This window comes from Macrobrachium nipponense, chromosome 39, assembly GCF_015104395.2.
Source record: "Macrobrachium nipponense isolate FS-2020 chromosome 39, ASM1510439v2, whole genome shotgun sequence".
Taxonomy (NCBI): Eukaryota; Metazoa; Arthropoda; class Malacostraca; order Decapoda; family Palaemonidae; genus Macrobrachium; species Macrobrachium nipponense.
Window position 1 is genome coordinate 17,355,716 of NC_061099.1, and position 24,307 is coordinate 17,380,022.

General features: G+C 40.2%; 1 protein-coding gene across 1 annotated transcript; it reads left to right on the top strand.

Annotated features, from left to right (window-relative positions):
- Positions 1-2: 2 nt before the first annotated feature.
- Positions 3-23,196, top strand: LOC135210159 (centrosomal protein 43-like). The gene is made up of 8 exons (XM_064242981.1): positions 3-249; positions 2,054-2,104; positions 2,262-2,472; positions 4,086-4,144; positions 5,521-5,789; positions 6,098-6,159; positions 20,678-20,832; positions 21,642-23,196. The coding sequence occupies exons 1-8, from the start codon at positions 166-168 to the stop codon at positions 21,711-21,713; spliced, it is 963 nt and encodes a 320-aa protein (XP_064099051.1). The 5' UTR covers positions 3-165; the 3' UTR covers positions 21,714-23,196.
- Positions 23,197-24,307: the final 1,111 nt, after the last annotated feature.

Here is a 24,307-nt window from a genome sequence, read left to right on the forward strand (position 1 = left end):
ACATACGCTCTCGTCAATTCGTCCGATACAAAATGTCTGCCAGCTTCGTCATTTGTTTACTTTCGTTATGATTACTCGTTACTTTTAAGTATAAAAAATATAAGTACCTATATATATAAGTAAAAATCCCCTTTGTGGCCTTTTATAAGTTTCTAAGTAGTGAAAATGTCCGTCGAGGAGGAAGACACATCCCTGAAGGATCTAGTGACGAAGACTCTCCAAAATAACGGAGTCCTTGGGAAAATACAGGTGAGGATGTTAGGTATCCTGCTGTTACCCACTAGGTAGCTGAGGGTAGGTTAAGATAGGTTACGGTGACGTTTGGCTGTAGAGTTGGCTGTAACCACAGACTAAACTGCAAGTCAGGCTCTGACCTCAAGGTAAAGGACGTAGGAAATGCAAGTAGGATTTAGTACTAGGTAGTAGGTAGTAACATCTACAGGGACCTTTGACCTCAGGCTAGACGATAGGGTAGGGTCTGACCTCAGACTGAACTGTAACTTAGGCTTTAACCTCTGACTACTATGTAGTACTTTAAAAAAATAAGAAAATACTGGTAAGGATATTTAGCTAGGTTAGGTTACATTAGGCTCTGACCTCAGGCTAGACTAGCTGAGGCTAGGTTCAGTTACATTACGCTCTAACCTCAGGCTAGACTGAAGTGGTTTTATGTTTCTTTGGTATTTGCTTTAATATGTACTCTAACATTCAATTAAAATTGGTTAAACAAGGTTTAAGCTATCGTAATGAGAATGCAAACCAAGGTCACAGTGGCTTACTAGACTAGCCTGAAGTGGTTTTACGGAGCCTGATTCGATGTAAGTACCAATTTCTGTTGTGATTGCCTTACCTAATTCAGTGAATATTTACCCTAACACTTAATTTGGAAAAAGTTACACATGATTTGATTTAGGGAAAATAGAAACCAAGGTCATTGTGACCTCAGCTAGCCTAAAGTGGTTTAATGTTATGAGATTCATTTAACAGAGGTATTAATGGCTTTGGCCATTACTGTACTTTACTTTTGAATATTTTTACTTTGTAACTTTATTTTAAATAGGTCAAATATGGTTGGTTGTAATAGGAACATGAACCAAGGCCATAATGGCCACTCATAAATATTACTAAGTCATGCCATTGCTGTGAAATTTGGGTGGACTTTGACATCAGAATTCAATCAGTCAGTCTGACTTGGTAGAAGTATTAGTGGTATGATTATGCCTATGAACAGGTCGTCACAGGATTGTAGGCTAGGCTGTGTCTAGAAAAAATATAAATTATCCGGAATTTGCAATTGTACTTTGTGGAGTAACTGATTGCCTTTGCATAGTTTTACTTTTAGGACCTGACACATTGTAAAGGCAATATAGTCACGTCGCGTATTCTATAAACCAGCAGTTGCCAATTGGTGGTCTGTGAAAAAATTTTGATGGTCCGCAGAAAATTGGGACATTATTTAAATTTTTATGTTTTTTTAATCCTTTTCAAGCAACCCTGATACAAATTGCACAGAAGACAGAGAGCCCAGTGTTGTCAATTTAGCAATTTTAATGCTAGATTTAGCATTTTAGGGTGATTTAGCGTTAAAACTTGGATCATGGCTTGAAATAAAAACAGCTCTCCGTCTTGTAGTAATGTCACTGGAGCCAGAAATCAACAAACTTATTTCAAACAAGTGGAACAAATAATGCACTAAAATGTGTAATACTTAAACTTCAAATTTTCATTTTTTTTTTCTGTAATAATTAAACTATAACTTGGTTATATTTAATAGGTGCATTTCATATTACTAAACTAAAAGTTTTCTGATTATTATTATATAAACATATTTACCTTTTTTAAAACTTTTATTTAGTGGTCCGCCAAATTTAAAACTATACATTAGTGGTCCATGAGATTCAAAAGGTTGGCGACTGCTGCTATAAACAATCCAAGTTTTATTTTGATTGCATAATAGTAGAAAATTAACAACTGTTTTATTAATTGGAAAGAATTTTAATTAAGTTTTTCTGTGAGTTTACCCAATATTAAAGCATTCCTTGTATTTTTTTAGGCACAATTACGAGCTAGTGTTTTTTTGGCGTTAGAAGAAGAATTCAAAGATGTAAGTACGTAGCTGATAAATGTACTACCAGTCCCCTTTGACACAACATAATGAAAAATACTGTATCCTTAAAATGTCAACATGAGCTCGTTATTTTTTCTCAGGTCTTGTTATTTTTTTTTAAATTCTAATAAATTTTTTTTTTTGCTAACAATAGAAAAATGTGCCGTTAGTCAGTCCATCAGTAAAGCAGCTTCTTGGAACAAGAGAAGGAGCCCTGGCAGCAGCTTTGGTACAAGATTTTCTTCAGTCTCTGAACCTTGATTTTTCCTTATCTGTGTTTGCTCCAGAATCAGGACACTCAGCATTGTGGAACTTCCCAGGGAAGGATGCTGTGAAGAAGGATTTGAAATTAGATACAAAGAAAGGTTTGTTTTAGTCGTGAATTTCTGTTACCTTCATTTTATTTTAGATCAAAATCTTCATCTTGTGGTACTCACCATAGGCCTGTGCCTCTATGGGGAGTTTGTGATATGTAAGTTAAGGGTGTCACACGGTCAAACATGTTGTTCAACACGCTCATCAAACCTGCAACACAACATGCTTGAAGAGCTTTTACACGTTCAAACCCACAGTCCAGACAGAACAGACAACCTCAGTCGGCATGAAGAGGAGAAGGAGCAACATGTCTCTTACCCAAGACTAGGTGATGGTAATTGGGATAGTGATTGCGCTCAAGGAAAAGAAAAAGAAGTGGTCAACATGGACAAAGGACTGGTTATTAAAAAGGTACCAAATTTCTCATACCAACATTATGAAAGAGCTGAAACTCCAGCCAGATGATTGGCATAATTATATGTGCATGGATGAGACTACATATTTAGAGCTTTTGAATTTGATCAGTCCATTCATTACTCATAAAGACACTGTTGTGAGGAATTCCATTACGGTGGCCATTTAGAATCTTGATGAAATAATATGTTGTAATCTAGATTTGTATGAATTTGCAAATTATTTTAATAAGTCAGGAAACATTTTAAAACCTTATATCAAAGTGGCCATAAAGCTGATTAACATCATCGACCCAATGCGAAAGAATAAATAAATAAATGCACAAATAAATAAATAAATAAATACATAAATAAATAAATAAATAAATATATATATATAACAAAAATAAATACACAATAACAATTAAGTAAATAAATAAGGTAAAATGCATAATTAGACAGATATATAGATAGATAGGTAGACAGATAGATAGATATAAAGATAGATACATAACACAGTAAAACCATACAACTCAACCCTTCATCAACACAATCCAAATTTGATGTACTTTCTCTTGGCAACTCTTGGTCACAAATGAACATCAAGTCTTCAAAATACCAGAGTGGGTGTGTATATGTCATCAGGTGATTTGCAGACTTCTTGGGGCTTTCAAGTTTTCATAGTTCTCTTCTGAAGGAACTACGAAGACAGTTGATTTTTTTGGTCACATCCTGCCTTGTGTACTGAGGGTCAAGTTCTCTTAGTTTTGCATTAATTCCTTGATACCCATATTTCTTAAATTCTTATTAGAATAATCTTTAGATTTTACCTTTCACCATAATTTCTCTTTCTTTGTCTTTAACAGCGCACACATCGCTCATGTTGTAATTTTACTTGGAAATAGCGAAGTCTCTTTGTCAGTGAAGGAGCTGCTTAAAGATGTTACCACCTCGAGAATTAAATAAGTATGACGTTTGGAGACTGATGCTTATTCAGATGCTCAGACTTTACACACAAACCAGCAAGCTCCGCCCACAAAAGTCAGACCAGATCAGATGTCCTTCCAACTCATTCAAACACGTTGGTCCAACATGTTTACCCCTTTCACACATTCAAACATACTCTCAAACATCATGTCAAACGTGTTCATGAACATGTTTGACCGTGTGAAACTCCCCTTTATGTTCCAGTCACTGATGAATTTGGATGATATGACTGATCGTAACCTACATTACTCATTAACACAACAAGTATTATCATGTCTTTGCAGGTGATGGCCCTCTTCTTCTTGAGATTCTGAGGGAAAGAGAGTCACCAAGACTACCAAAGGTACAAGTATTTTTCATATTTATGTTTTTCCAAAAATTCCCATGCAAAGCATAAAGTTTTCATTATGAAATTATGTTGTTTAATGCTTAGAGAAAATAGGTACTACTATGTTGTTTATGAATATAAATTTGCCAGACATTTTATTATGGGTTCATACATTTTTAAATGTGTGGTTGATGTTTCTGACAAGCTTCCAGCATATCACATGATCCTGCATAACTTTCCTGTTAATGCCTTCGCTCTCTCAGAACATCTCTGACAAAGTCCAACCATCTCATCTTTTTCAAAACTTGATCATATTGCTTCATCAGTCTCTTCATTTTCCATCTTTGATATGTCTATTATCTAATAAGTTTATGAAAATACCAAATTTTGTACTACTTTGTATTTTTTCATAACTAACGAAACCTTAGGGTCTTAACATTAGGATTTACTAGCGCCAAGCTGGAAACCGGTAGAAAATTAAAATTACACTTGTGAGATCCAGGGACTAATGGCATCTATACAGGTCACGGGCATGTATACCCAGAATGCCCACGGCTACCGTGACCCTATCAGTTATATTCTAACCCAGTTTAGACTTCTAGAGGGGTGGTTCGAGGTGGGCCTTTAAACTGTTAAGACCTCAGGTTTGTTAGTTATGAAAAATACAAATTAGTTACAAATTTGGTATTTGTTCATACACGAAACAAACCTTCGGTCTTAACATTAGGATAGACTTACTATTGGAGGGAGGTAAGTCCCTACAACTGACTGGAAGTTTGCCCACCTTATCCATTTCCGAATATATAGGGAAATTCTAGAGAATGGACAATGAACCTAGGACCAAAGATATAAGCGGATCTATTGGTTTCCTCCCACTGGGTGTAGATACCATTCTACTGTTTACTCTTGTCCCTTTGCTACTGGATCCACCTTCCACCCCTCTTTTCCCCCCCTTATTATCCAGAGGGGTGTGTTGCTACTGAAAAAAGTATATCATCAGCTAAGATAGCTTCACAGTATGGCTGACCATCTCACCTGCATCTAGTCCGTTCCAGCACATGACGGTACTCTCCTTCATACTGCCCGTATTTAAAGGAGTAGGAAGAAAGTAGTAAAGAAAAAAGACCAGTCATCCCATTCATTCTACTTGTTTCCTCTTCATGTCTCTGCAATTCCACTGGAACATTTTCACATTCAAGCATGTGCTACCTTTCCTCCTCTTATTTCTTTATTGGCTTTTTTTGTGCCCTGTACATCATGGCTGGTTTCATACTTATTTTATGTACCCTACATTAATCTAATTTTCAGCATTCACTTTTGCATGAAGGACAAATTTCCCAAGAATTAAAATTCATGACATATATTTTATGCATTACTGGTGTCTCTTTCAGAATGAAGAACCCAGGAAGCAGCCTGAGAACCAGATGAACAGTATACCTACGCTTAAAACTGGAAAACCATTGAATTCTCCTCTACCACCGTTGAATGATTCCAAGCCATTACCCCAGTTAAAGAAATTACCCCTAGATATAATGGAACAAAATGAAGCAGAATTAAAGAAACTACCTCTAGGCACGTCAAAAACAGATGAAGAGATGGCAAATGGAGATGATAAAGAACACAACTCGTTAGATTCACAAAGTGGAGAAAACACTGACAGGTATTATTATTTTTAATGGTGCAAAGTAACCATTTATTCATTGAATTTATTTTCAAAAGTCGGTTACATTAAGGAAGAGGGCAATAAGGCAGTCCTCAGTTATCGGCAGGGGTTCCATTCCTGACTGCAAGACAATAACCAAAAATTGCCGATAATGATACAATTACTGATAATAGCGCCAAGCCCGTTATCGGCGTTGAGCCTCATATATCAGCGCGATGACTGTGATAAGTGGGGATCAGCTCCTGTAATAAGAAATGTATGAAGATTGAGAAAATTATTAATTTTGTGTTTTGTTATTTTTTCAGAACTATCACAAACTCAAAATCACTTGAAGAAGAAAATGGTGAGAGTGAAGGGTCTCTTCGAGGTAAGTCCCTATGTGGTGATTATTATTAGCTTTGTCAGTTATTGAAAACAAACTACAGTAATATATTCAAGCATTTGTTCTGGGCAGAAAATTCACTGTTTTCCTAAAGCTCTCTGAAGTGACTACCCTTCACAGGATTTGGTTTACCAAAGTTTTGCCCATTGTTACTTGTGTGTAACATTTACAGTAATTTTCATCATATACATAAAACACTGTTAATAACAGTAATAGAACTTCAGGAGTCATTTAATTCTGTAACTGCACAAAATCTGCATGGCTACATAATGAGGAATACTTAGTTTACGCCGTAAACCAGACAAAAATCAAATCAAATAAAAAACTTTTTTTATTGTAGTGTCTTACTGAACAATTATACAGCCGTGATTTCCACGAGCGGCAGGATACTAAATTCAAATTTAGCGCGTAGGCGTCGCCAACACTGGTGGTGATGACGTCATCTCCCTCCACTCGCGGGAGAACCAGGTACAACTGGCCAGGTGAATCCAATTCTTTTCCTGCCGGCGTCCGGTGAACATCGGTGGTCGGTGCGGTTGGATGTCTTTGCTTCGCTTTTTTCTTGTGGATTTGATCTTCGGAATTGGTGAAGTACTCTTTTTTGGCTTTGTTGTTATTTTGCTTATTATTTAGGCGTTGCCATGTCGGATTCTAGTCCGTCGGGAGTTAGGTTTTGCATCTCAGGATGTAAAACTAGATTATCCAAGTTAGAGTATGATTCTCACACTAAATGTGTTAAGTGTAGGGGACAGGTTTGTTCAGCAGATCGAACATGTAACGAGTGTAGTGATTGGACTGATTCTCAATGGAAGTTTTTTTAGTTCATACTCGGAGAAATTAGCTAAAGACAGAATTAGAAAAGCAGCGCTTAGGGAAAGTAGACTTAGCTCTGCTTCGTCTTGCGATGCATCTGTTCCTTCTGTTTCTCCTCAAATTGTTATGTCTCCTTTAACTACACCTCCTCTTCCTCCTACTAATCCCACTTCTCCGGCTTCCCGTGTAGTTTTATTTCTTCCGACACCATTGCCAGTCTGGAATCGAGGTTAGATCAGAAATTTTTGGTACTAGCGAATACGGTTTTGCAACTTGGTAATTCAGTTAAGACGTTTTTGGAGAAAGCGGCTTCAGGTAAGAGTGTAGTTGAGGGTGTGTCTGTCTGTCCTGATACGTCTCCTAGACAAAGGTCACTGTCCAGCTCCCCCGCACCGGGGAGAAGACATACCGGAAGTCCAAGGGAGTCGATCGGGATTTGCCCACAGACAGGCGCCTCTCTTGTTGAGCCTGTTGCGCCTCAACAGGGCTCGGTTAAGCGTTGGAAAGGTGTTGCGGTCAGACGCCTTTCGAATGATTCAAGCGATTCGTCTCCGGTCGCGCGGCGCTCTTGGCGAGATTCGCCCGTTTCGCGTCCCTTAAAGAGGCGTTCAGGCGCTGATTCTTCGCCTCCTCCAGTCAAGCGGTATAAGGAGCCTGAGAGTAGGGTTGCGCCTCGGCCGTTAGCGGCTCGTTCGTCGCCTCAATCTGTGCCTTTTTCGGCTCCATCTACTAGTAGGGATTGTGGTTTTAGCGCTGTAGCTAGCAGTTCTAAGGGTGTTTCTTTAGGCGCTTTCTCGTCTGTTACGCCTGTTTCGCCTCGAATTTCGGCGGCTCCGAGCGAGGCGCAAGTAGTTTTTCCTCCTCCTGCTGAACATTTAGGCTCTTCCAAGCCTACATTAACTGTTTTTTGATTCGTCTCTGGCGCCTTTGCGCGAAGCAGTTAGAGATGTTAACCAACTGGATGAATGAGTCCAAGGGTGGTTCGAAACCTTCAGATCCGGTTGTAGTTCCGTCTACTTCTTCGGCGGTATCGGAGAATGAAGAAGAAGTAAAGGAGGAGGATTCACATCACCTCTCGTGTTATTCACGTCTCTTAGATTTCTTCTGGTATCTTATCCAGATTATTTTGAGAAAGCGGCTCCGCGCTCCCCAACTTCGACTTTTTTATTTTTTGATGAGGAGGAAAACTTCAGACCCTCTCCTCCCAAAACGTTTGTTCTATCTAAAGCGGTTAGACATTCGTTGAAAGAGACTGAGAAATGGATGTCTATGAAAAGAGACTTAGGGAAGGCTCTTTTTTGCTTACCCTCCCTCTAAGTTGCTTACTAAGAGGTATAGGTTTTATGTAACTGGGGAAGCTCCTCTCTGGGAGTTTCTGCCTCCTCCCAGGGAGACTTCTCCAGTTTAATCGACTCCTCTAGAAGATCTGCTTTCGCCGCAGCGAAAAGTTTTCTTTACAGCGCCTGAGTTGGACCACGTTGTAAAGAATCAATTTAAACTTTTGGAAGTCTTTAGCTTCCTTGATTGGACTATTGGCGCTTTAGCGCCAAGATCGAAGACTGTCCTTCTCTTTCTCAGGAGTTAGCGGAGGATTGGATTGGTGTTCTGTCCTGTGCGGACAAATCCATTAGGGATGGATGTGATGAGTTAGCTTCGCTCATCGCCTTTGGTACCCTTAAGAAAAGGCAACTTTGGTGCTCCTTTGCTTCTAAAAGGGTTACTTCCCAACAGAAGTCTGCTCTCTTGTTTGCTCCTTTTGTGAAAGATAACCTCTTTTCCAGACGATGTAGTGTTGTCAATTTTGTCCGCTGCTAGATAAGAAATCTTTACGTTCGGATTTACTGGCACAGTCTACTAAGAGACCTAAAGCTCCTTTGGAGACTGTTCCTTCGGTTTTCTCCTCTGGCCCAAGCGCCTTTTCGAGGTGGAGAAAACCCAAGCGCTTCTTTCGGGCCGAAGTCGAATTTGCGACCTCAGTCTAAGGCCTCGGCCAAGGTTAACAAACCTTCCCAAATGAAGCTCGGTTCTTCATGCACCACTGGGAGCCAGGCTGGCTCTGTTTTGGGAGGAATGGGAAAACAGAGGAGCAGAAGCCTGGGTAGTGCAAGTACTCAAGTTCGGCTATCGTATTCCTCTCGTTCACCTCCCTCGCTCTCACCTGTGCCAATTCCATTCCAGGCATACTCTCCGGGCTCAAACAAATTTCTGGCGCTAGCCGCAGAAGTGGAAGCGCTTGTTCTCAAAGAAGCGATAGAACAGATAGAAGGGGATTTTCCTCCAGGCTTTTACAATCGCCTTTTTGAAGGGGAGTTTTCCCAAGTCATCAGGGGCTGGAGGCTGGTTTTGGATGTGAGCGCCCTGACTTGCATGTCCAGAAAACAAATTTCATATGGAGACCACTCGGTCGGTTCTGGAGTCCATCAGACAGGGGGATTGGATGGTCTCTCTGGACATGCAAGACGCTTATTTTCACATTCCGATACATCGCGAATCTCGGAGTACCTGAGGTTCATGTTCGAAGGCAAGGTGTTTCAGTTTCGGGCCGCTTTGCTTCGGACTAGCGACCGCTCCTCAAGTTTTCACCAGGGTTTCTATCCTTGATAGGAAGCTGGCTGCACATTTTAGGAGTAGAATCTCCCTCTATCTGGACGATTGGCTTCTCCGGTCGGAATCAGAGAGTCGTGCCATGAAGGACCTTGGAACAACTCTGGATCTTGCCAGAAAGTTATTGGAATTCTGGTCAACAAACAGAAGTCCCAGTTGGTTCCATCTCAGAGCATCCTTTATTTGGGGATGATTCTGAATGCTCAAGTTTTTCGGCTTTTCTGTCCCCGAAGAGGGTTCAAGGCTGTCTGGAGACAGTTCAGGAGAGTTCTTGGACAAAAAGGTAAGTTCTGCCAATCAGTGGATGAGGCTCCTGGGCAAATTGACGTCAGTGGTGAGTTTTAAATTTGTGACGTTGGGAAGACTGCACATGAGACCTCTGCAGTTTTTCCTGAGAGCCTCTTGGTGCAGGAAGACACAACCAGACTCGATTACCTTTCCTGTCACAGATCAAATAAAAGAGGACCTAAGGTGGTGGCTCTCTCGAGCAAGGTTGGAAGAAGGGTTAGATTTATGACCCATCCCTCCCAAACCCAAAACCTACAGTTCTTTTCCGACGCATCGGACACAGGTTGGGGAGCCCTGCTGGGAAATCAACGGACTTCAGGAGCTTGGTCGGAGAAGGAGAAGAAGTTCCACATAAATGTAAAGGAACTTTTAGCAATTTTCCTGGGCTCAGACAGTTTCGGAGCTTAGTAGAAGGTCGGGTAGTGGCAGTGCATTCCGACAACTCCACGGCTCTCTCGTATGTGCGGAAACAGGGGGGGATCAGTCTTTTCTCTCTATACGAAGTAGCCAAGGATCTCCTCCTGTGGTCAAACGAAGCGAAGGTTCAGCTAGTCCCGAGATTTGTTCCGGGAAAGATGAACGTCCTGGCGGACGAGTTAAGTCGTCAACAGCAAGTGTTACCTCTGGAGTGGACTTTGGACAACAAGATTTGTTTTCAGAACTTTGGCGCCTTTGGGACGACCGTCAATAGAACCTGTTCGCGACATCAAGGAACAAACCGTCTTCCTCTCTTTTGTTCTCCAGTTCCAGATCCTCTAGCTTGGTCGGTCGGACGCAATGCTGTTGGATTGGTCGGGTCTGGAAGCTTATGCATTCCCTCCGTTCGGTCTAATAAGAGAGGTGCTGAACAAGTTCATGTCGCACAGCAATGTAACACTAACGTTAATCGCTCCCTTTTGGCCCAGGAAAGAGTGGTTCCCGGACCTTCTGCAGTTGTTAGTAGACTTCCCCAGACTTCTTCCTCCAGAGAAGTGGCTTCTCAAACAACCTCACTTCAAGAGGTTCCACCAAAACTTGTCCGCTCTAGCTCTGACAGGGTTCAGACTGTCCGGAATCTTGTCAGAGCGAAAGGATTTTCAAGAAGAGCTGCAGAAGCTATCGCTCGTTGTAGGAGAGAGTCTTCTAACAAACTCTATCAAGGGAAGTGGAGAATCTTCAGAGAGTGGTGTAAAAGTGCTAAAGTCTCTACTTCTGCGACCTCTTTAACAGAAATAGCAGATTTTCTTTCTATTTCTTAGGAACTCTAAGAAACTGGCTCCTTCGACGATCAGAGGATATAGAGCCATGCTCTCTTTTGGTTTTTTCGACATCGAGGTTTTGGATATTTCCTCCAATTCAGATCTGTCGGACCTCATTAGGTCTTTCGAAACCACTAAGCTCCCGCAGGATACAGTGGCTTGGAACTTAGATGTGGTGCTTAAGTTCCTCATGGGGCCACCGTTTGAGCCTTTGAAGTCGGCTTCACTCAGGAACTTGACTAAGAAGGCACTTTTTCTTATTGCACTAGCTTCTGCTAAGCGTGTCAGCGAATTGCACGCTATAGACAAAAGAGTCGGTTTCTCTCAAGGCAATGCTGTATTTTCGGTATTGCAATACACCCCCTGAACACCTGAATAAGCCCTGGTCACTTATCAGCCCGAACCATCATTTATTAAAATTTTACCAAATCTTTGGTTAAAATAAACGATCAGTGTTGCCAATCTCCTGGCAAACACCCTCGTTACCTAGTTACCAGCCCACCGCTGATAGCCCTGCCTCACGGGCCGGTCACACCTGCCCTCTCACGTCAATCACCTTATCGTTCGCGGTGGAGTACCAGATGTATCCACAGCGAACTCCTTTTTTGGTCTTGCCCGCCCTTCATTTGACACTTTGATTTGATTGATTTTGGTGACGAATTACGCATCCCTTTGGATTACTGTTGGATTGCTCTTAATACCTTGTCATCAGACATTGATTCTGCAAAGGAAGAAACAACACAAGCTACGACAACGGCTACTGCATTCTCGGCCACGGCATCACAGAAAACGACGAGCGGAAGTTCAACAACGTATCGTCTTTGCCAACAATGCAAGAAAAGGATGAGTACCCTATGACACGATAGTCATTCCTTATGCGTAAATTGTAGGCCTGTTCAATATGATGTAAAGACCAGATGTTTGGATGTCAGGAGTGGTCTTTGGACCAGATGTTAGGGTATCTCAAACGTAGGAAAGGTCTTGTATTAAGAAGTAAGTGTAGGCAGGAAGAGACTAACGTAGATCAAGATAAAAGACTTAGAGACAGTGCTCTTTAAGAGACTTGAGCTAGGCTGACATCGAGTTATGACATCTGTTACCGATTTTATGTCAAGATTAAGTGAGGATAGATCGAGCAAATAGGGATACTGAAAATACTAATCGTTCTTTTCCAGCTCCCCTGCCTGTTCCAGAACCAGCCCTAACCGGTGCTGGGGGTTATGGGGATCCGCAAGCCCACAGGGCAGGATCCGCCGTCCCCCCTGGCGCGGAGCAGGCAGTATTGGCAGCAGATTCCCCTTCCCTCGATGTGTAAGTTCTCAGGATGATAAAAACTTGGGTCAGATATAGACGAGTAGGGATAATAGGCTACATAGTGTTTAGTTTAGAAAGAGAAGTACAGGCTTCTTCGGGTCGGTTTTCTATTAAAAGTAGTAGTTTATAGAGATAGTGTCCTCAGAGCATCTTTAGGCTTTTTCCTGCTTCGAGTTCCTTGCATCAGAAGTTTTTAGGCCATGGTTGGTCTTTCAGATATGCTCCTTCGTCTTTTAGGTTACTTTCCTCTACTTATACGATACGATAATTGTTAATATCAACTAATTCTCCGTTCAATGCATATTGACTTACGATATTCAGTATGGAGAGAAATCGAATAAAATTAACTACAGTTAGCCTAGTGTTCACGATGATATATCGTATGCATATTCAGTAGCCTAGCCTAAAGTATTCGCAGTACAATATATCGATAGTTATTTTTTATATTGGCTAACGCTGTAGGCTCAAGGCATTCTACTTCTGATAATTCAGTACTGGTGTAATTGAAAACGAACGAGAATCCGATCGGAGAATAATTAATATGAATGTAATCGAACAGAATGAAAGATCGGATTCTGTCGACTAAAGCATTATAATTGTATTATATGTATCATCATATTAGCGTAGTATAAACACTTAACTCGGCAGTCATTCACGCTGGAATCAGCGGATGACGAATACGGGTTTGCGTCGCCGTATCCATCTCATTCTCTCCTGATTGCCCAAAATGACTAACGTAACAACACACTCACTTTTGCCAAGTTTGTACAAACGTCTTGAAGGAGACGTGTGTTCAACTATGTTGACATTTAACGTAGTGAATGAGGTATCTATCTTGGGGCATATAATCAGATGGCAGATATAAGGAATTCGTATGTATGACGTCTTCATACGTTTAACCGACTATTGCCGTCAGTAAATACATTGCGATTATGTCAATTTACAGTTACAAATTATTACCAGTCGTATATTCAAATTACAATGACAACTGAAATAATATTAGACCTAATAAAATTAATTTAATTACCTTTAAATATTATTTTATTACTTTTCAATTAAATTACAATTACACTAGCTTGTCGTCAAACAGCACTATTGTAAGGAGGTGTGGCTTAGACAGACAAGATGCCGCTAGTCTGGTTTTTGCTTTCTTTTGTTTTTTTTTTTTTTTTCCATTGGCTCCAGATTCAACCATATCACTTGGTCTCGGCTAATGTTTTGTCCCTAGTTAGCATATTAATGAATATCTGGATACTTAACCTATGGAACGAAGTCATACTGTTCGTCTTACGATGTTTAATTTAAGTCCAAAATTAAAATTTGAACATACGTCTCATTGGAAGCTAGTTTTTCCATCGGGTTAGATGGCGTTAAATTTAGGATTCCGTTCGTTTTTCACTCGTTTTCATAGGTATTACGAACCTTACACTTTATATACTTTATTAATCCTTTGTCTAAAAAAAAAAAAAAAAAAAAAAAAAAAAAAAAAAAAAAAAAAAAAAAAAAACTGTAATGAGCTCTTTCATGCTATTAGTTTCTTGTACCACGGCTGCGTTTGAATTCATACAAAAGCTCGGGACTTCTGTCCAGGTTGCTGATGCACGTAATTTTGCCTTATTAGCTTCAGCTGCATTTATAACATGAATACAGTAATTACCGTCGCACGCGGATGAATACAATAACGGATGTTGCTATCGGATTCGATTACTGTCATACGCTGTTCGATACATTAAAGTGATGTTGTTATAGGAGTCGATCGCATTAACAACAAGTTCTCGTTCGGTTGTTCATAGCTGTACGGAGTTATACGAGTATATTATCGTTAAGATAATACCCTTGTTTAAGCTTAGAAGGAGGGTGGCAATCTTTACGGAGGTAGAGATGTTAGACGATTGTAATGTCTCTCTCTCTCTCTCTCTCTCTCTCTCTCTCTCTCTCTCTCTCTCTCTCTCTCTCTCTCTCTCTCTCTTACTTCCCTGATTTTATATTCTCTTTATCTTAGACGATTCTCTCTCTCTCTCTCTCTCTCTCTCTCTCTCTCTCTCTCTCTCTCTCTCTCTCTCTCTCACTTCCCTGATTTTATATTCTCTCTTTATCTTAGACGATTGCCTCTCTCTCTCTCTCTCTCTCTCTCTCTCTCTCTCTCTCTCTCTCTCTCTCTCTCTCTCTCTTACTTTTCTGATTTCATATTCTCTCATCCTATTTTCCACTCTCTCCTAACACTGGACTCATTGTGCAACAGAGGTTTTTCTTCCTGTCACACCTTTTCAAAACTTTGTCAATTTCACTTCAGCGCTGACTGACCTCATAGGTCCCAATACTCGGCCTTTGGCCTAAATTCTATTGTTAAACCCAACAATCTTGCTGTCTGAGTTAGTATTAGAGTAGGGAGCGAATATTAGGAATATGTATAAGTATTCATGATATGATATATCACGAGAGGATTTTAAGTATTAGGACAGATAGGAAAGAACATGTCTGGGTCTATCTGAGGGTATTCTTCCAAGTGCCAACCAGGCAGAGTACAGACAGGCAGGTACAACACTACGAGAGAGGACATCACTACGATCGACGACACCGTCGCAGACGCACCGATGGACATGTTGTTTGGTTGTCTTTCTCCGTACATGAGAGGCCTAAGGCCACATGGGAGGTCTTCAGTTTCCCTCCATACATGAGAGGCCGAGAGCCACATGGGAGGTCTTCAGATTCCCTCCATACATGAGAGGCCGAGAGCCACATGGGAGGTCTTCAGATTCCCTCCATACATGAGAGGCCGAGAGCCACATGGGAGGTCTTCAGATTCCCTCCATACATGAGAGGCCGAGAGCCACATGGGAGGTCTTCAGTTTTTCCTCTACTCAGGTGAGGCACATAGCCAGCTGAGAGGAAACAGGTTTGTATCCCTCCCGCACTCAATGAGTTTTGACCTTAGGGTAGGGTAGGAGGCAGGGAGTCTTTCCCTCCACATATGGGAGGCCTAGAAGGCCACACATGGAGATTAGTTTTTGGACGAGTGACAAATGAACTTGAGACTGAACCGCGTACTCAATTATATTGACTGACAATGGTACAGTGGAGGCCAAGTAGATTTGATTCCCCCACCTCCAAATTAATGTTGTTTTATCGGCTTATTCAGGTGTTCAGGGGGTGTATTGCAATATGAAGTTTTTATTGTAAAACTAATATTGTAATACCTACCTGAACACCTGAATGTTGATTCCCACCCTCCTCCCCCCCTCTCATACAGAGTTATTGAGTTTATGATTGACGTGAGAGGGCAGGTGTGACCGGCCCGTGAGGCAGGGCTATTAGCGGTGGGCTGGTAACTAGGTAACGAGGGTGTTTGCCAGGAGATTGGCAACACTGATCGTTTATTTTAACCAAAGATTTGGTAAAATTTTAATAAATGATGGTTCGGGCTGGTAAGTGACCAGGGCTTATTCAGGTGTTCAGGTAGGTATTACAATATTAGTTTTACAATAAAAACTTCATATCTTTGACCTTTCTAGCCAAAAATGAGAATCCTTCTAATCCTTGGCCGAGGAGTTTTGTGGTAAGGAACTTATCTGATTTGGTTGGACATGAGGAGGAAGAAAGGCTCTTATGTCCAGTCAGGGCTATTAAGCAGTATCTGTTTGCCACTAAGGGTATTAGAGGACAATCTTCTAAGCTCTGGACCTCGGTTCAAAATCCCTCTCGTCCTCTTTCTAAGAATGCTATATCGTTCTTTATTAGAGAGCTTATCAGGGAAGCTCACTCGCAGTCCGAGAACGACAATCTTCCGTTCTGAGAGTTAAAGCTCACGAGGTTAGAGCAGTGGCAACTTCTTTAGCATTCAGAAAGAATTTATCTTTAGCTTCGATTCTTCAGAGCACGTTCTGGAGATCGAATTCGGTTTTTGCGAGTCATTATCTCAAAGAGATAGAAACGGTTTTCGAGAATTGTAAAACGTTAGGTCCGGTGGCGGTTTCTGGCATGGTGTTGGGAGAAACGGCACAGGGGTCGTCACCTCTATGCTAACTTTTCACCTTGAATAGGTTGTCGAGTTCAAGGGAAGCTGGGGGTACTGAGTACCTGGGATACTCACCAGTCTGTTAGGTCAGATTTTACAATGGTTGGGTATATATGTTTTTAAATCTGGTGTTGGTGACAAATGTTTTGTATGATTGAATTTCTGGTCTTAGCCCAGGGCAAGGGCAATCTTTGTTGTTACTATCCTCCGTCAGTCAGCCTTGACTCGCTTGAACTACGGAAGGATTCCACTCCTGTAGAGGCTAACTTTGGTCAAATTCCAATTCCTCTACAATAGTAAGAAGAGCACCGACCAGAGGCAGTAACAGTCTGCTGTAGCTCTCTTACAAGGTAAGGTACAACAGACACCTTGAGTGTTTACTGGTATTGTAATAAATGTAACCATTTAGAAATACTAGTGGTCCACTGAATCCCACCTTCCCATAAATGTGTAATCAGCTGTATAATTGTTCGGTAAGACACTACAATAAAAATGAAATTTTCATTATTAAAATGAAGTTTATTGTATACTTACCAAACAATTATGATTATACCACCCTCCTCCCTAGGTGGTATGGCACGGGTAGAAAGAATTGGATTCACCTGGGCAGTTGTACCTGGTTCCCCCGCGAGTGGAGGGAGATGACGTCATCACCACCAGTGTTGGCGACACCTACGCGCTAAATTTGAATTTAGTATCCTGCCGCTCGTGGAAATCACGGCTGTATAATTGTTCGGTAAGTATACAATAAAACTTCATTTTAATAATGAAAATTTCATATTTCCATTTTACAATGGTTTTTCTGTCATTGTTAAAAATGTATACATAAGATTGCAATACACTCCCTGAACACCTGAATTAGCCCTGTCACCTGACCAGCCCAAACATAACCCCACATATTTACCCACACTAGGGAAAATTTTTTAACTGTCAGCGTTACCAATGCTGCAAGTAAACACTGTTTACTGAGTTACCTGCCCACCATTGGCAACACTGCTGCCAGAAACCAGCCGGCAGAGGGTTCCCCCCCTCAATCGCTTCTTGTTCGCTTGCTTGACAGGACACGACACACCCTGTTGCAAGTGAACATTTTTGGTCTCTTAGCCCAACCCCCACAGTGTTTTTGGATATGGATCTGTTGTTGACATCCTTGGCTTCATTTTGATTTACGTTTTGGACTACTCCTTCGGAATTCTGCTGTTTTAAAACATTGACTGACTTGGCCTGGATTATGGATTCATCAACTAAGGACACCTCTTTAGCCATTCCTTTGAAACCAGCCCATTCTACAACACTCTCAGAGCAGCCCGGGCAATGATGACATGGGAGCACACAGGTCCTGTTTGGCCTGCAAACGAAGGATGAGTACTCTCAAACATGATCGACATTCTATGTGTATTAGTTGTAGAAAGGTACAATGTAGCTTGAATCAAAGATGTGATGACTGTAGGTATTGGTTGGCAGACCAGATGGAAGGCTATTTGAAACATAGGAAGGTGCTAGCAGCCAAAAGCAAGCGTAGGATAGCCACAGGAGGAAGTGCAGATCTTGTTAAGGAGGTGGCTGGGTACTGTGGACCTGTTTGCCACCAGGTTGAATTATCACCTTCCAGATTACTTCTCACCGGTAACAGATCTCATGTACTGTGGGACAGATGCTATGCTACACATGTAGGATAATCAACAGATGTATGTCTTCCCTCCATTCGGCATGATACACCAGGTACCGATAAAGCTGAGGAACTGCAGGAACACTCAGATGACCCTAATTGCTCCCTTCTGGCCTCAGAGACCCTGATTCCTGGACGAACCTCCGGTCCTGATCTACTCAAGCAGCCACACTTTTATTATTTCCACAAGAACATTCACGTGCTGAAGCTAGCTGCCTGGAGACTGTTCAGTGAGCAGCCCGTAACACCGTTCTCTTTAAGGCAGTGGCTTGACAGCTCTCCTTTTGCTTAAGAAAGTCAACCAGGAAATTATATAAAGTCAGATGGGCGATGTATCGCAGGTGGTGTAGGAAAGAAGGGCACAGTACATATTTCTTGTCCTACTATAGCAAAGGTGGCTGGTTTCCTTTTGTTCCTCAGGAAATCTAGGAACTTATCCGATTCGACGATTGCAGGATATAAGTCTATGCTCGCAAGTACCTTTAGATTCCATCTTCCGGAACTATCTAGTAATAGGGTTTTGCATGACCTCCACATGTCCTTTAAGACTGAATGTCTGGTTGTTCCACTTCGGGCTCCTTTGTGGGATTTAGCGGCGGTCTTGAACCTTTAGAGTTCTTAAGCCTTCAAAGCTTTAGAGAGTTTATCTTTGAGAGAACTAACTAAGGTGGTCTTGTTCTATGTATCACTTGCGACAGCTTAGAGAGTAGGGGAAATCCAGGCTGTGTCCAGAAAGGCGTCATCTTTAGACAAGGATATTTATCTCTTACGTCCCGGAGTTCGCAGCAAAATTTGAATCTGAAGGTAATGCCCTGCCGAGAGCGTTTAAGGTTTCCTCGCTTGAAGATTTTGTTGGTGGAGATGCAACAGAAATGTGTCTTTGTCCGGTGCAAGTCCCGAAATGTTATTTCTCACTCACGGCTAAGCTATTGCCGCATCCACGGACTTTATTTGTATCCCCTAAAAAACCCTCCTAGAGTGATATGCAAGAACGCGATTAGTTTCTTTTTATGAGAAGTCATTTCCAGTCTAATGGTAGCAATCCGTCTGGTTCGGTCAGTACAGAACCTCATCCCAGAGCGCACAGTATCAGGGGCATGGTGACATCTTTTGCCATTCTAAGGAATTATTCAGTGTCGGCTATTCTGGAGGCGGCGACATGGAAGTCGGTATCGGTATTTATCTCTTTCGACCCGAGACATCTAATTTGCATCAAGGAGGGTTACTTGCTTGGGCCTTTCATGGCAGCCAGTGTAGTGTTGCGATAATCCAGTCGCATGGTAAGTTAGGAGTTCAGGTGTTGGGTTCATGTTAGTTTTAGATATTTTATAGTTCTTCCCTAGTTAGAGTTTGTCGTGAGTATCTTGTACTAACTTTGGTAAGTAAGCAGACCGTAGGACTGTACAGCTCCTTCAACCCTTCGCGCGCACACTGCACTGACAATCTTCAGCGAATTTCTTGAGAGAACTGCTCTTGGACCCTCCATTCATGTGAGGTATAAGCTAATACACGGGAGGTCAGCTTGACAGAGACGAGACCGCGACTGACGTTGAGGTACTCTCTCCTTCGGGCATCACACCTGATGAGCAGAATATGGATGAGTTCACAAACATCATGCACAGTGGGTTAAACTGAGTTACCTGTGTATGCCTCAGGGCAGGTTGGGCTGACACTTTGATTGACCCCACCTCCGTGTAAATGTTGTTAATCGGACTAATTCAGGTGTTCAGGGAGTGTATTACAATATAAAGTTTTCATAATGAAACTAATATTGTAATACCTGAACACCTGAATGACTCCCACCTGCCTCCCCTCTTCAACGATTAATGATTATGGCGATTGAAGGGGGGAACCCTCTGCTGGTCGGTTTCTGGCAGCAGTGTTGCCAACGGTAGGCATGTAACTCGGTAAACAGTGTTTACCTGCAGCGTTGGTAATGCTGACAGTTAAAAAATGTTCCCTAGTGTGGGTAAATTTATGGGGTTATGTTCAGGCAGGTCAGGTGACCAGGGCTAATTTAGGTGTTCAGGTAAGTATTACAATATTAGTTTTATTATGAAAACTTCATATTTGAATGTATGAACTCTAGGGGTTACCAATTACAGTGTGCGTTGTGTAGCACACTGTAGATTGTATTATAGGTTCTGTGGAGCATCCACTTGACCTGTTACACTGCTCTGTACATGTATCTAATATACCTTACTCTTTCTACGTGAACTCTCAGCATAATATAACTTCCTGTCAGCAATTTTTTTTACCATAAATGAAACCTATTCCCTTTTATACTGGACATGGCTTTTATGGAGTAATAGATCTGACAGTGGGAGAATAAGCAGAATGAAACTTCATAGCATCTCCCATTTCTAACAGAATACTACACTGATGCCTACTCACTCCACTCAAATGGTCTTGTAGAGATTAAATGCTAGAACACTTTGCTAAAGAATGTTCTTTAAGAGTACAGTAATGGTAATGTTCTGGCTCTCATAATTGTATTTTAATTATTAGATGGGATATGCAACAGTAATGCAAAATTAACAAGGTTACTGCCTCTTATTTCAGGTGGTGAAAAGCCCTATGAAGAGGATTTTTCATCCATGAGTGACAAAGGGGGCCACGAAGAAGAGGAGGAGGAGGAGGAAGAGGAAGAGGAGATAGAGGAAGATGAGGACATTGAGGAAGATATTTCAGACTTAATTAACTCGAGCATATCAGTTGTAAGTACTTTCGGATAATTAGTAATATAATTTAAAAAATCATAGGTTAACTCGAGCATATGAGTTGTAAGTATTTTCGGTGAATTAATATAATTAAAAAAATTGTAGGTTACTCTACAGACATATTTAAGCTACCTCAAAAGTTAGTGGAAAGGGCTTTGTATCTTTGTATTAGTTCTTTTTTTTACAACAACACCAGACAGTAATTTTATAATTAGCATAATTGACAGACTTAAAAGTTTTTCTTTTTTAAAAGTAAAATTATTTCATGCACTCATAACTTTTTGTGCTGTCCTGTTTGTCTTGAATTGGTTGAAGACAAATCCTTTCTGAAGGTAGAAAATATAAAGCACAAGTCCCTTGAAAAGTGAGCAGTACACATGATCCGTAATGCCCTAATTATACCTGTTTTCCAGGTCTGTTAGCACATTGAGGTTTTATGCTTACGTTTACCTCTCCTTGTATCACTATCATTTTCCCTGCTTACCCCATGCAGTGGGCTGTCATTGTTCTTATCTGCTACACTGCAGTTATTTGTTGCTGTATATTCTTTTCTTTTTCTAGATGTCACATTGCACCCCAGTTCTGTTGCTTTTTAACCTCCCCATCAGTAGTTTAAACATCTTTTTTTTTTTTTTTTAATTTCATTATTTGAAGAATATCTCAATTCTAGCCTCAGTTTCCATCTTTTATCTGGTATAACATAACAGTACCATCAATTACTTTGCTATTGTGGTAAAAACAAAAATAACCATGAGTTTATTTGACCATAAACAAAATTTATCAAATAAATTTTTTCTTGTTTTCAGGGTTCTGATCATACTAAAGACCAGACGTTATCTCAGGCGAGCGATGTTCCTAATTATCAGGAGACCCTGTGACATTCTGCAATCATGCATCTCACCTCCAGAAATCACCATTTCCATTCGTCCATTGTTTATTCCACATGAATGTAACAAATAATTATAGATATGTAAGCTATTGTAACAGTAGGATGTATAATATAGCACCTTGAGTGGGGAGAATTATTTCCGTAGTTAAAAGATATTTTTTTTACTTGTTAAGCGTCTCTGTACGAAATTGCCTTGGATTGAAAGCTAGACGTGCCTGATTCCAGTTATATATTGTTCTCGTTAGTAATTAATCAAAATGAATATTACGGTTCTAGTTCTAGCAAACAATGCTTTATTAATTGCAGCAGCTCTGAAATGCATCTCACCTTACACAGCCAAAGACTATTATGAAAAGTGCCTGTAGAGCTCTTAAGGTATTTAAAGACTGTGATCATTGCCTAAAAATTCATCCTTAGTAGCTTAAGCATCGAACATTATAAGTGTAATGTGCTGGTCAGTCTCATTACGAATCTGTCTGCTCCTTGTGTATGTAATGTGTATTACAGATTTATTTTTAGTAAATTTATCCCCAATACAGTATAATGGTAGACGTTTACTTCTGTTTAGGAACCTGCTTGTTTTGTGGTTGTAATCATAAGTGAATAACAAATGTTTGCCGACATATTTAGCCACTAATTGAATTGTCTCACAATGGAGTAAACATTTTCAGTTTTTGTATGGGTGATTCTACTTGCATTGAAAATTACTGAATTCTATAGATTTGAATACAGTTAATGCTGAAAACACCCTCAAATTGTCCTGCGTTAATGTTATGTATTTGCTTTTTGTAAGCCCGAATATAGAATATTTTGTAACTTTAATATGAAGACACGAGTCACATTTAATTCATTCATTATGTCTTGTATGGTCTCTCAACTTCTGTCATACAGAGAAAGTGCATAACATGATTGTTAAAAATGTTGCTTACAAGAAAGTTAAAGTATTTCCATTTCATAATTTAACTTCTCAGATTAGTTCCCAGTTAACTATGGTTATTCAAGTAAGGAAAAATATTCAGTAGCCTTGCTTTAATCTTTTTATGTTACAACTAATCAAATATTTCAACTGATTTTCCTAAGAAATTACTGCAAAAGCTGCTTAACCATTTTACCAGAGATTTTGTATTAGTGTTCAATAGATCTGCCTGTCTGAATGTTTGTGTGGTGTAACAAACATTGTTGCATGTTATGGTAATACAGTTTAATGTTTAACAAGGTGCTTGCTATGAAACATATTGGATCACAGCTGAGACAAGTCAAATATATTCCAGTAGTCTTAAATAATATATATCTGTACTTTATCATTACATTACGTATGTACAGTAATTATTTTGTACCCACAAAACTTATACTTCAAAGTTTCCTTAAAGTTTTTTTTTTAACTATAGAACGATAAAACACTTATCCTGTGAACATTCATCAAAATAAAGCCGTCCTAGTTGTTTTTTTAAAACATGCGGTATGGAAAATTACTGTCTTATTCTTTATACCCTAAAAAGAAATCTTATGCTTTTGCTTCTGAATATTTGTCATTGAAAGATGCAATGTTTACAATGAAACAATTTTTGTACAAACCCTTTCATCATAAAATAGTCTGAATTGCTATTTGGGTAGCAAGATCATGCAGATGAGTACAAGAATGAAGGTGATAGTGCCAAAAATGAAAAGAAGACAGGAAATAGCATGGACAAATACAAAAATGAGTGCCTCCATGCTTAAAGATTGGCAGTCAAAAGCTCTCCAGACTTGGGCACTCCTGTAAGCAATGGATTTGCAGTGAACATAAATCCAACGATAACACAAAAGGCACAAACCTACATAGTGATGCTGGGTTTCTAAAAGGTTAATGGGCAGTACCCAATATCCTCCACTCATTCACTTACCACCTATTAGTTACTGTATCTTGTTACCAACTCTGACATTTTCCATTGTCATCAGGAATACTCCTAAACTAAAGTTCTGCCAACTTTTCTTACGAGAAAGAAACAAAAAAAATCCTGGTATTGACAGTACACTAAACTTTAATGGTTTCCAGTTCACGAATGTGACCCAAACTATAGTCGCCTCATTCTGTCCACTTCTCTTCTCAGAAAGAACCATATAAAAAAACCAGGTATAGAAAGTAGGAAATAATTATGCCTCTGCAAAATACCAGAACAATTATTTGCCTATTTAGTTTTTTTTTTTTTTTTTTTTCAAAAGTAACCTAAAACCAAAAGACAGAAGAATACAAATGACCAACAGATTCAGGTAAGCAAAAGTCGGTTACTCTGTGCCATATGCCAAGGAATAAAATCGCAATTATTCTGGTGGCTATCAAGCATTTGTGGCATGTGTATCTGTCATTATGAGAAGTACTGGTATATCAAACATTTGGGGCATGCATATATAATTAGTATTACATATCTATGCACTACTCAGTAACAAATTAAATTTTAAGGGAATCAAAGATTGGAGGTGAAGTCTACCATTTCCTAACTGACCGAAGTCAGTGCAAATGACACTGAAGATCTGGAAAACATCATACTGGCTAAACAAAGTCTTTATTTCCTGTAAATTTATGCAAAAGCTGTTCTTACAGTA

Excerpts from the sequence above, each read along its gene's own strand:
- LOC135210159 (XM_064242981.1), top strand. The coding sequence starts at position 166 with ATGTCCGTCGAGGAGGAAGACACATCCCTGAAGGATCTAGTGACGAAG. Across the intron at positions 5,790-6,097 it reads AGTGGAGAAAACACTGACAG|AACTATCACAAACTCAAAAT; the intron begins GTATTATTATTT and ends TTATTTTTTCAG. Across the intron at positions 20,833-21,641 it reads TTAACTCGAGCATATCAGTT|GGTTCTGATCATACTAAAGA; the intron begins GTAAGTACTTTC and ends TCTTGTTTTCAG.